The sequence below is a fragment of the Myodes glareolus genome, chromosome 1 (assembly GCF_982192425.1).
Source record: "Myodes glareolus chromosome 1, mMyoGla1.1, whole genome shotgun sequence".
Classification (NCBI taxonomy): Eukaryota; Metazoa; Chordata; class Mammalia; order Rodentia; family Cricetidae; genus Myodes; species Myodes glareolus.
The window spans coordinates 21,901,648-21,913,761 of record NC_142026.1 but is presented as its reverse complement, the minus strand read 5'-3'; the positions used below and the strand labels follow the sequence as shown (position 1 = coordinate 21,913,761).

Sequence of the window (12,114 nt, the reverse complement as noted above, 5' to 3'; positions counted from 1 at the left end):
GAAGGGCTGTGTGGCAGCTGCCAGTGTATGGTGACAGCACACTCGTTGATCAGTGTGGGGGAAAGGAATACCAGAGTTCGTTGTTCAGTGAGGGCACAGGATTCAGATGAGGAGTGAACCTGATCCTGAGGACTGGGCAGGACAGGGAGGGGTAGTAAGCATGATGCCCACACAGAACAACTATTTTGTTGGTCTCTCTTACAGTGGCCCTATAAGAGATAGTTCAGGTTGCACAAGAAATGGATTTTATTCAAGTGGATATAGATTTCAAGTAATTTAGCATGAAAAAGAAATACATAAGAAAATCCTAAAGAGTCAAAGTATTTTCTTATCTGCAGGTACAATTTAAACAACTCTATAAGCACTGTTAAAATTGTTATGATTATTCAGAATACAAGCGTGAGTCAGGTATGGTGATCCACACCTATGCTTGTAGCTCTTGAGAGACAGGGACAGGAGTGTTGTTAAAAGTTCTAGGCCAACCAAACTATACAGTGAGACTGTCTCCTAAAACTGACCAAACATAAAAACAGCAACAGAAAAATCTATATACCATGGTATTGCTCATGGCAACCTCAGCTAAAATACATTGTGGAATTTAAAAGAAATATTAACTCTAGAAAGTTCTAGAACTCTGTATTCATGTCTGAACTCTGTTCTGCTCCTAGGCTCCCCAGTGGTTGGAAAGTGACTCCTGTCAGAAGTGTGAGCAACCCTTCTTCTGGAATATAAAGCAGATGTGGGACACGAAGACACTGGGGCTGAGACAGGTTGGTAGCTAGTGTTTCCTCATCCTCTAAGGGTTCTGTGTCCCCTCATCTTTATCACTGATTTGGGTTGTTAGAAAATCTTGCTTTGCTCTTACAAACGCAGTTGATTCCTCTATTGTTTTCTCTTGCTGCCGTGTACTGATAACAAGCGTAGCCTGTCCTGAGGCCACCCAGACCCCTTCCCTAACTGCTCATCTGCTTGTCTTGCATTAGAAAGCTAGGGATGCCTGCAGACGCTGCAGAATCTGTTGTGAAACTGTGGGAATTGCTGGCATTTGGCACTATTTCTTATTAGAGTCAGTGTTTCGTATTAGCCAAGAATAAAGTTAGAACAATGAGGAAATTCAATGATAGTCTTAAGCTGTCACTAGCAGGTAAGTAGTGGCCCTCCCAGGGCGCTCTCTGACCCTGTGACTATCAGTGCGTCCGTCCCCGTTGTGCCAGCATAAATACACCTGCAGCATTTTCATTAAGGCTTCCTCAGATCTCTCTTACACGTTTTTAAATTAAGAGACATGCCCCCAGGAGCCTGTTACCGAGTTACTGATAGCACGAGGTGCTCCCTCCCTCATGTAACGCCTAAGGCCTACAGTGGGATGCATTCCTGCACAGCCTCCAAGGTGGTCGCTCACTCAGGCCTGGCTTGAATTTGGGCAGCTAACCCAGAGTGCGGTGATTTCGTCCACCGGTGGTGGTGAGGGATTAGCCTAACATTTGTGTGTGTAACCAACTTTGCTTGCTTTCACCCAGAGAACTGCCCCGTAAGTCCCCACCCAGACTGGCATCCAAGACTGGGCCTCCTTTATTTCTTATTACCCTGAAACACTCTGAAATAGCCAAACCTGTGGGATGCTTGTGTAGTGGGGATAAGACATTATAGTTGGTATTCCTTCTGAAGAAAACGCGGAAGAGTGAATTTTACTCTTATGCATTAATAATTAATAGGAGAGAGAGAAATTGTCACCAGAGGATTAATGGTCAAAGTATGCTAGTCAGTAATAATAATTGGAATGTTTTTGAGTATTCTGGAGGCCTATTTCCTGGATCAGACTTTGAAAGGTCAAAAGAACGTTATTCCCGTGTACAGATTATTCTAGACTCTTTTCTTTCCAGAATCTCCAGCAATTGGGTTCCTAAAAGAAGCCGAGTTTGGTTTGAATGTTGTTGCTTATTGTAGACAAGACACAATGGAACAACAGACACAGCTGTTGTCCAGCAAGCAAAGTAGTTTATGTTTTTGAGACCCTTGCCTGTGGAGTGTCTCGAGTGTCAGTTGATGGTGCAGTGAGCATTAGGGGTCTATGAAGCACATTCTCCCTGGCCCCGTTTTCCCGCTTTTCCATGAAGAAAAACTAACCCCGCCTCCCTCCTGCCGGAAGCATCACTGCAGGAAGTGCGGGAAAGCCGTCTGTGGGAGGTGCAGCAGCAAGCGCTCCAGCTACCCGGTCATGGGCTTCGAGTTCCAGGTCCGCGTCTGTGATTCCTGTTACGACTCCATCAAAGACGAAGAGTGAGTGCCCGTGGCATTTGCCTAACTGTGTCCCAACCCTCTGAGTGAGGGCAGCCTGAGGAAGGATCTAGGTTTCTACACATGTGCTTATCTCTTTGGAACATCATAAGTCATTTCTGTTTTGTCTGTTTTTAATTACATTTGTTTATTTGTGGGTTGGGCACGTGTGTGCCACAGCTTGGGTGTGGAGATTCACGAACAGCTTGGAGAGTCTCTTCTTCCTAAGAATCAGATGGCTAGAAAAATGCCTTAACTTGCTCAGCCATCTTGCCAAACCACATAAACCATTTTGAAGAGATGTTCATGTCCTAGCTTTGTGACTTTTGGTTTGGCTGGGACATGTTTTTGTTTTTTTGTTTTGTTTTGTTTTGTTTGCTTGTTTGTTTGAGTACTGTGAGGGTGGTTGGGGTAGTCCAGCTGCTAGGGCCCATCTCACAGGGCTCGGTGCAGAGGCATGTTCTTGTATCAATGGACAGCTGAGCAGAGCTAGTTGACCTTTGTCCACTCATGCAGATGTCGTTACTAAGAAGACTGTAAAGACCTGTGCTTTCTGTGGGTATTCTGAAGTAACTTCATCAGACACAATGCCCTCATGTGGGCAGATGCTTAGGAGAGAAATCACAGTTATCGTTCCCTTCTCCTTGAGCCCTCGCCGCAGCAGCAGAGGCCTGTGTGACATGACGGTCCGGGAGCTGATGGGAGGGAGCGGTGCTCTGGGCAGCGGAGCGGAGCCTCATGGCTCTTATGGGCGGCAGAGGTTCAGGGGCATTTCTCCTGGAACTGCAGTTACAGACAGTGGTGAGCTGCCATGGGTACTGAGAATTGAACCCAGGTCCTACTGCAATAGCAGCCAGTGCTCTTAACTGCTGAGCCATCTCTCCAGCCCCCGTTGCTATTTTTTTTTAAAGTAATGTTAACACCATTATTGTGTGTCGGCCACCTATGTTGCTAGAGGATCACTCCTCTTTTAGCTCGGGTACAGTCAGTCTGTTTCAGCGATCCTTTCTCTTTGTTAGTCGGACTTCTCTAGCAACATTTCATGAAGGAAAACACAACATCTCCCATATGTCCATGGACATTGCAAGGGGGCTAATGGTGACCTGTGGGACAGATCGTGTGGTTAAGGTAAGCTGGCCTGTTAGCATCTCCTTTGAGATAGAGCCATCCTCAAGCTGTGAATGGATTTCAGGACATTCCGGAAACCATTGCCATTCGCCTCTGCTTTCTAGAATCAATTGCCTGCCTACTCATAGCCCCAGTGACTGAGCAGATGTCTGTGATTTCCTACACCCTGAGGGGGAGTCACTCTGGGTGTTGTTTGGTCATGATGGTGAGGACCAGGTGCTCTTAGGTCCTGTGGGTTCTGAGCTGGCCGCAAGCTTTCCCCTCCCACCTGGCTTCTGTCTTTGCCCATCCCTGTCTACAGCCTTTCCTGTCTTCTTGGCTCATGTTCCTTTACACCCTCTCCTACTTGTGAGGAATCATCACGTTTTTTAATTAATCTCTAGATCATAAGCAGAACTTGGAAGTAAATGTATTATACTCAGTTGAGTTGTGAAACAAATATTTTATATTCTTAGACATAGTAGACTATTATGACACTATTTTCAGGTTTTAAGATGCTACCTAAAAGAGATTTTTGTTGTTATTGTTTGGGTTTTGTTGTTTTTTGTTGTTGCTGATTTGTTTTCAGTGTAGTTAGTAACCTTCATTGCTTTATCTGTACATAAGTCTGTCAGTGCTGACTCTTGAAATGAGACCCCATGGTAAGTGTGCCTTCTCCGTGTCCCTTCCTTGTAGATATGGGATATGACTCCGGTGGTGGGCTGCAGCCTGGCAACGGGATTCTCTCCACACTGATGCTGAAGCTGAGTGATGTCTGCTCCACCTTGCACACTCACAGTGACCTCCTCAAACAGAACCCTTCATGTAGCTCGACAGCCACTGTCATGTAAATGGACAGTTACCACCTAAAAAACAAATCAATATTTTTAAAAAGAAAAAAATATATATTTAAGTGTGTTTTGGGGTATTTGTGGAAATTATCTGTGGGGAATAACACCTGAAGGGTCGTCCTTAGTGGTCCCCTAAGGAATAGAATTTCCTCAGCACAGCTGCCTCACGAACATCGCACCAGTGGGGAAGGGGAAGTAATCCAGCAAATGAAGGTTTTAGGGGGAAAATTTTAACAAAAAGATTAATGCGTACTTAAACGCAAACCTGTGAGCACACAAGTAGTCTCCTGAGAGGGTCCTTGGAAGCCCCTGAGGGCACTCTGCTGTCCAAGCAGAAGTTGGAGGAAGGGCTTTCTGTCTTCCTTCCGGGGGAGTTGATAGGGTGTAAGAAGCTCCAGCTTCCTCCTTCCAGGCTGGCCGTATGTGAGTGTTCTCCACAGTGAGTTGCTGATGAGCCTCTTGAAGGTACCTGTTCCCGTCAGGTCGAGCCATGATCTGCTCTTGGCTGTGGCTCGCTGCAGTTGTTTCTCATGTGTATGTCCTTACAGGTGACATACAACAAGACAGCCCACATTTGTCCTCTCTCCCACACCTGCTCTGTGGACAAAGCTTTTTTATGGTGCTGTTGTACAAGCCTCCTGACATTTTTTTTTTCTTTATAGCTAGTCATGACCCATGGCAAACCCAGCTCCCCCAGCATGGTGGTGATGGACGCCATCAGCCTGGTCCATGGAAAAGCCCAGTCCTGCTAACAGATACATTTGTAGTCCCAAGATGAGCCCCAGTGATATGGTAGCAACTTAGGCCCCTCAGAAAAAGTACTCTGAAGCTTTTATGGTATGTTGTACTTGTGACTAGTTGTTGTTCATGTTTCATAGGAAGAAATTGGTGGCCCATTGCCAGAGTTATCAATCAGGTCTTGTACAGTAATCCCTAACTGGTAAACCACTTTCCATGTTTGGAAAAACTGTTGTATGAAATGCATTTTCAAGGTTTTTGACCAGATAACCAGGATGAGAAGCAGAAGTGGGATGGAAGGCCTGCAGTGAATGTTCAGATGTTTATGTATGTTGTGTTAACAGTAGCACATGAACTATTCCAGTGGAACTGCGGGAGACAGCGGAAAAGGGCCTACTTCTTTAAAGGCCAAATAGTGAATGGCCACAGCACCTCTGCGACTCTTGCTAATGTCACTGCTGCTCCGTGCTGGGTTACATCAGGATCAGGGCCGTGTGGCCAGGTAGGGCTAAGGGACTAAATGTGCTTTATTAACATAGCTTACAGGGAGGGAATAGTTTATAAGAGTCTATAAAGCTATGATGTCCCAGTGGTTGTGACACAAATGAGGGAAGGAAAGGCAGCCAGGCATACTGGGTTCTAGCTTTGCACCGACAGCTCTTGTCTTCAGAAGTAGGACCAAAGGGTTTGTGTTGCCCCTTTTAGTTTTTATGTTTTGTCAGCTTAACTGGTGATCCTTCACCAGATTCTGCTTACACTCCGGAAGATGTGTGTTGCCGGTGTGCTTTGCACAGGAGACTGAGCGATGCTTTGGAACCACCGTGCCGAGTGTCCTCCTCGGGCTGCGCAGTCCGTGGTTCTGCCCATGGAAAGGGATCCAGGCCTGATGGAGTCCTGCCCTGTGGGATAGTGCTGAGCCCTGTGTGTTTTTGTTTTTCTAAAGACGTCTGTAAAATGTGACTTTTGGACATCTGTGGTAGATTAAACTGAATACTCTATATTTTTCAAGCTTTTTTTTTATTTTTTATTTTGAAAGCCTCTTGTTATAAAACCCTGTGTGGCATAGAGAGCATGAGGTTGGTTTGAGCTTTCTAAGGGGCTAAAAGAAATTAAGGAAAAAATTTGTATTTAAAGACAAATTAGGGCAGGGGACCTTAGGAAGGAGTGCAGACTGTTTGCCAGTGTAGCTCGCCCCGCAGCTGGGCCTGTGATCACGCTGTTCACAAATAGTCATGCCGGTCCCTTCCTGTGTGTTACACGCCAGGTAGCAAATGGGGGTCATTTTTTATAGCGCGTGAAAATTATATCCTCAAGTTTACTGACTGGGCACATGAGGAAGGGACAGGAAGGCTCATGCTTTTTGTCTTATTTGGACTCTGTGGCAAAATGGGTCACTTAATATAGTTCCTCACGGAAGAGCTACCGTCTTTTCCATTCCAGAATTCTCAAGCTAATGTGTACAAACAAGGCTCAAGAAGTGCGGGATGTTAGAGAAGAGTCTTGTACTTAGATAGTATGTAGCGAAGTGATGCCAAGTCTTTATTCTCATCATGGTCTTCAGTGGTCCTGTAGTAGTTGGTCCCAGTGATAGCAGTAGGCCTGTACATTGGTAGAGTCCACTTTCTAGTCACTAGGTCCTAACAGTTTACTCTTAACGTGCTGCCTAGAAGACATCACAAACACTAGCTCCAGAGCCCCTCACTTCGTTCTCCCTCGCCGTGATTCAGTTTGTTAGCATCTGTATTTTTTATTCACCTGTCAGAACTGACCCAGATATACAGTAAATAGGAGAGCAGCTCAGACCCAAGAAGATATATTTGAAAATCAGTGTTTCATTAAAGTACTATTGATACTCCTAAATGATGGGAATCCAGTTACTATTAATGAAAACAATCTGCTCATTATAAATGGGAGGCTTAACAAATACGTAATACATGCTAATTTCTAAAAGTAGCTGATGTTTAATTGTTAATTGTGAGTGGATTTTTGAATGTCTCGTCTATTTTCTGCAGTTTACTATACAATAACTCTTTGAGTAAGTTGAACTTTAATTGTGCAGCAAATTTCTATCAACGAACAATTTAAAGTGTTTTATTCTGTAGTCTTTTTTGACTTGGGAAGCAAAAGGTGACATTAAGTAATTCAACTTGTTCTTGTACAGCTGTGTTTCCATATAATACTGTGCTCTGTGTATCCCAGAGAGGCTGGAAATTTTGTTCTTTTTATTTGTGGGTTTGTTTTTATGAGGCATCTTTTGTTATTTTTTTTTCTTTTTTTGGAGAATATGCATATAATAAAATCTCCCTTGCCTGTTATGCTGCTTGCTTCGTGTTTGTTCTGTTTGCTCTGGGCACAGCGCAGGCCGCGTCTGTGTCTGTGTCACGTTCCCTGTGCTCTGGGCAAGTTACCTGCATTGTCGTTAAATTCTAGCTTCACCCCTCAAGTTTATCTTCCGTTTGCATTTTACAGGTGACAAAATGAAGAGTCTGTCCTTCTGTATCTCTGTCTGTCCGTGTGTCTGACTTAAAGGCGGGCACTTTCTCCAGGTACCCCGTCCTACAGTGCTAACATATTGTACCGTTGCAGGGGAGCGTGGGGGGATAGAAATCCCCAGTTAGGGATCCTGGTTCCGGCTCTCCTGTGCCTGCAGCTCAACCTTGTGAGGTTAGATACAGTGAATCAGAGCCAGGAAAACGGAATCCTCAGCTAATGCCGAAAGATGTTGGCCTAACCAGTCAGGCTACTGTGTGTTTCTCAAAACTAGATGTCACCGTCTTTCCTCTCAGCATCAAACCAGTTTTATGGAAGAAAAGGACTTGGGCGTGGCAGCACACACTCCTAATCCCAGTGCTTGGAGGGTTTAGACAGAAGGAGCCTCACCACCCAGAAACTGGAGGCCAGCTAGCTGCGTGAGACCGTCTCAAAGAGCAGACAATAAAATAAGGTTCCACTAAATATATGAAGCACAGTGCTTTTGAGGCAGCCTAATCCTCCCGCTCAGAGAAGGCACCAGTAAGCTTGTATGTCTTTCCAGTGTTTGCGATACATTACCATTTCCCATTGCTGTGCACGTTAGACTGTGTGTTTACTTGACTCTTGCTGCAATTGTGTGTCTCTGGGTCTCTGAGCTTTGCTTCGCAGTAGGAAAGAAGCTTCTCCTTCCTTGTAGGTGAGTAATTCCCTCTCGTGACCATTTCTCCCACAGTAGTCATGGGAGCGCGTGGAGAAAGGCGTGCGGCACTTAGCCATCCACAGAACACTACTGCTCTGGACCTAAGGTGGACACAGCCTGAGTGAGAAATTAACTTCATTATTTGTGTTCACCCAGGTAGAGGTGTGTGTGTGTGTGTGTGTGTGTGTGTGTGTGTGTGTGTGTGTGTGTGGTGTGGTGTGTGTGTGGTGTGGTGTGGTGTGGGTGTGGTGTGGTGTGGTGTGGTGTGTGTGTGGATTGGGGTGGGGGGAGGTGGATGGGGTATGTGGATTTCAACAGCAGTGTATTCTAGTTTATACAGCAGTGTTCTGTTTTTCCATCATGAAATTATAATTTCTCATTTCTGACAAGCAGCATAAAGCAGAACGAATTGGGACTGGAGAGATGGCTCTGTGGTTCAGAAGCGATTCTGCTCTTACCAGGGCCTGAGCTGGTTCTTTGCACCCACATCAAGCTTCTTACAACAGTCTGTAACTCCAGCTTGAAGGAATCCTGTGCCCTCTTTTGGCCTCCAAGTGCCCCTGCGATCAAACCTGCATACCCGCCTCATCCCCCCCCCCACATAATTATAAACAAAACAAACACTAAGAAATAAAGAGAAGGAAGAGACCTTTTTGGAGAAGGCAGGATCTACCCTGACTGTGGGTTTCAGGAAATGGATCATGATGGGGCAGGCCTAGCAATAGAAGCTTATGACTCGGCCTGTTACATCTAGGCAATAGACCAGAAGCAGAGAAGTTGGCTGACATTTTTATTTTTTATTTTTAAATGTTCACCATGTTTAGCCATTAGGGAAATACAAATGAAAACTTGGAGATTTCATCTTATGCTAGTCAGAAAACCAAAGGCTAACAAATGCTAGTGTCACTTTGGGAAAGGGGGAACACTTATTTCCTGTGGGTGGTATTGCAAACTGCTGTAGCCAGTACAGAAACCAGTATGAAGGTTCCTCAAAAGTCTAGAAGTAGATCTTAACATGATCCAGATGCCACATAAGCCTGATGGTTTGTGTTGTGATGGTTGTCTTTTTTTTTTTTTTTTAACAGTGCTAGCAACGGAAGCCCAGAACATGCTAAGCACATGCTCTACCACTGAACTATACCCCAGTCTCTTACTGGATTCTTGAACCAATGCCCGTAAACTTAATGCATGCGTGGTAACAAGTAGTGTACACACACATGCCTCTTCCTCTACATACATGTAATTTCTCAAAGGAGGAGCCAGCCTGTCTGTCCTCTGTGTCCTCTGCCCTGGGACAGAACCTTTTCCCCTTTGCTTTCCTAGGTCTTTTAGATGCCATGCCCTTCGTCACAGAACTAAACATCTCTCTTCCCATCTTTGAGAGTGCTGAATCTGAAGAGAGCCCTGTTGTGCAGTTTTCCTCAAGCTGTTGGAGTCAGAGGGATTAGAGAATCGGAGTGGTTCTCAAGGGGGAAGAAGGCACCCAGTCTGGTAGACTGTGTTTGTTTCTGGATTTACCTGTATGGAAACAGTTCCCTTCCCCTCTTTGTTATGGTGGCGGCGGGGTTTCGTATAGTCCAGACTGTCCTTAAACACTGTCTGTAGCGGAGGCTGACCTTGCACTTGGGATCCTCCCGCCTCCACCTCCTGGGGCTGGGATTGTAGGCTGTGTCGCAGGTGATTTGGGGTTTAGTACTAAGCTCTTCCTGTGCTTTCATGTATTTTCATGTCAGGGTCCTGTAGACTGTCTGATACCTTTTCTCCAGGAGTCCTGCTCAGTCCCCAAGTGACTCCCCAATTGCAAATGAACTGAAAACGTGGTGTGTGTGTGTGTGTGTGTGTGTGTGTGTGTGTGTGTATTCAGGGTATGGTGATATTAATGTATGGAAATGTAATAAAACCCTGTATTTTGCACACTAACTAAAAAGTAATAAACTGATAAATCTAGGCAGGCTTGCAGGCGCAAGCCTCACCACCAAGCCTTCAACTGTTCCTTCAAGAACTATCCCAGTAATAGCCACTTCTTACCAATCAGCTTCTGTCCCATGTTCCAGGCCACCACCTTCATGGTTAGCCTTCTCATCAGTCTCCCGCTTGTCAGGCGGCTGTCAGCACAGCTGGTGCAGCGAAACACCAACCATGCTGTTCCTTCAGATACCCACTCACAGCCGCCCCATTCCCGGGAGACGGTCCAAAATGGTCCCGTGTCCCTCCTTATCCTTGTCCAACTACACCTTTGTCCTTGTCATTGTCTACTTAAAAAAAAAAGTTTTTGCAATTTAATTTTTTTTTTCTTGCCAGAGGAGATGTGTGGATGCCAGGGTGCATGTGTGGAGATCAGAGGATAACATGGCCCCAGGAATTCTTTCTCCCTATCATGCGGGGCCCTAGGGATTAAACGGTCTTCAGGCTTAGCCTCAAGAGTCTTCATTGCCAGCCCCTCTCACTTCTACTAATGGGGAATTTGTGGATAGCCTCATCGTCAGGCTCAGCAAAGGTGTTGGAATGGTGCTTCAAGGCTGTGGTTCAGTGGGAGAGCAGTTGCCTGGGAATACAAAGCCCCGAGTTCAAGCCTAAGTAGAAGGGTGGGTGTGTGGAGAGGAACACACTTGCCATTCACCTACTCTTAGCCACGTTGTACGTTGCTCATTAAAGCACCACGGCACATCTTGTTAAAAATAATAGTGGTGCTTCAATTTGTACAAGTCAAATACTCTGTGTGTAAGTGAAAAATAAGTCATGTGGATTCTCCCAGGAAGTGAGCCCGTAGTGGGACAGTTGTGGTGGTTCCCTAAGAACCATCATTCCCACCGCCCCCTTTCCCTGGCAAGCTGCTGGCACACCTGCCGAACGCTGGAAGTGCTAGGAAGATGGAGTTACAGAAGGGATTATGAAGATGGAGCCATGGAGGCTTGCTGAGGTGTTTCTGATTTTCCTAAAACAACAGTCTACTTTGGGGTTTCTGCTTGTCATGGGAGTGTTAAGAACTCTGCCCTCAGCCTCATGCTTGTGTGGGTGCTCTACTTCTTAAGCTGCTTACACAGAGTTACAGGCTTTCTCCCTATGAAGTGCTGGTATCCGTCTTTTCCCCTAAAACTGGACCAACTTCAGTGAACTTGGTGACTCACCAGGCCAACCTTGGTAACTGGGAAACTGGTAAAAGGAATTATGCGATTTTGAGGCTAGGTAGGAAATGCCACACAGTTCACATCTGTCTTTGGGAAACCAGACAGTTCCAGCTGGCAGTCAGCACAATCTCCTGGCCTCGTGAGTGTCCCCGGCCTCGTGAGCGTCACATCCTGGACATCTAGTGCCCCTGAGCGTTCAGGTCATTGCAGAAGCCACCAGCAGCATCTGGAACATCACGAGGCAACAGGACCATGCACCGTGGTGGGGTCCTGCTCACAGATTCCTGAGCCACAAAACTGGACAATAAAATGGTCACACAGCAGCAGTGATGTCCCAAACATGGGGCTGCTGTCTCCAGAGTCTGCTGTCACCAGACTCCCAGCGTGCAGAGCTGTCCCCCACCAAGCAAAGAAAAGCTGTGACCACACAGTGATAGAACACAGATGAGGGGCTCCTGCAGAGAAGCCAGATGCTCCTGCATAAACTGAAGCCAACAGGCCAAAGCCCTTGCCGTTTTCCCCTTCAGATTTCTTACCTCTACTAAACCATCCCAGGTTTTTCTGTTAACCATATTGATGCCAGTTTTGAGCAAAGCATAAGATAATTACACTCAGATTATTACATTGGCTAAATATATTGGCTAAATATATTAAATATAATTTAATAAATAAATAAAGATTTATTTATTGTGTATATAATGTTCTGCCTACATAGCAGAAGAGGGTACCAGATCTCATTACAGATGGGTATGAGCCAATATGTGATTGCTGGGGTTTGAACTCAGGACCTCTGGAAGAGCAGTCAGTGCTCTTAACCTCTGAGCCATTTCTCCAGCCTGAG

General features: G+C 45.7%; 1 protein-coding gene across 1 annotated transcript in view; it reads left to right on the top strand.

Annotated features, from left to right (window-relative positions):
* Positions 1-7,288, top strand: part of Wdfy1 (WD repeat and FYVE domain containing 1) — a 49,539-nt gene extending 42,251 nt beyond the window's left edge. The window contains exons 9-12 of the mRNA XM_048458984.3: positions 669-770; positions 2,150-2,280; positions 3,297-3,405; positions 4,081-7,288. Of these exons, the coding sequence (XP_048314941.3) occupies positions 669-770; positions 2,150-2,280; positions 3,297-3,405; positions 4,081-4,140 (402 nt within the window). The 3' untranslated portion in view covers positions 4,141-7,288. The remainder of the gene's footprint in view (positions 1-668; positions 771-2,149; positions 2,281-3,296; positions 3,406-4,080) is intronic.
* The last annotated feature ends 4,826 nt before the right edge of the window (positions 7,289-12,114 follow it).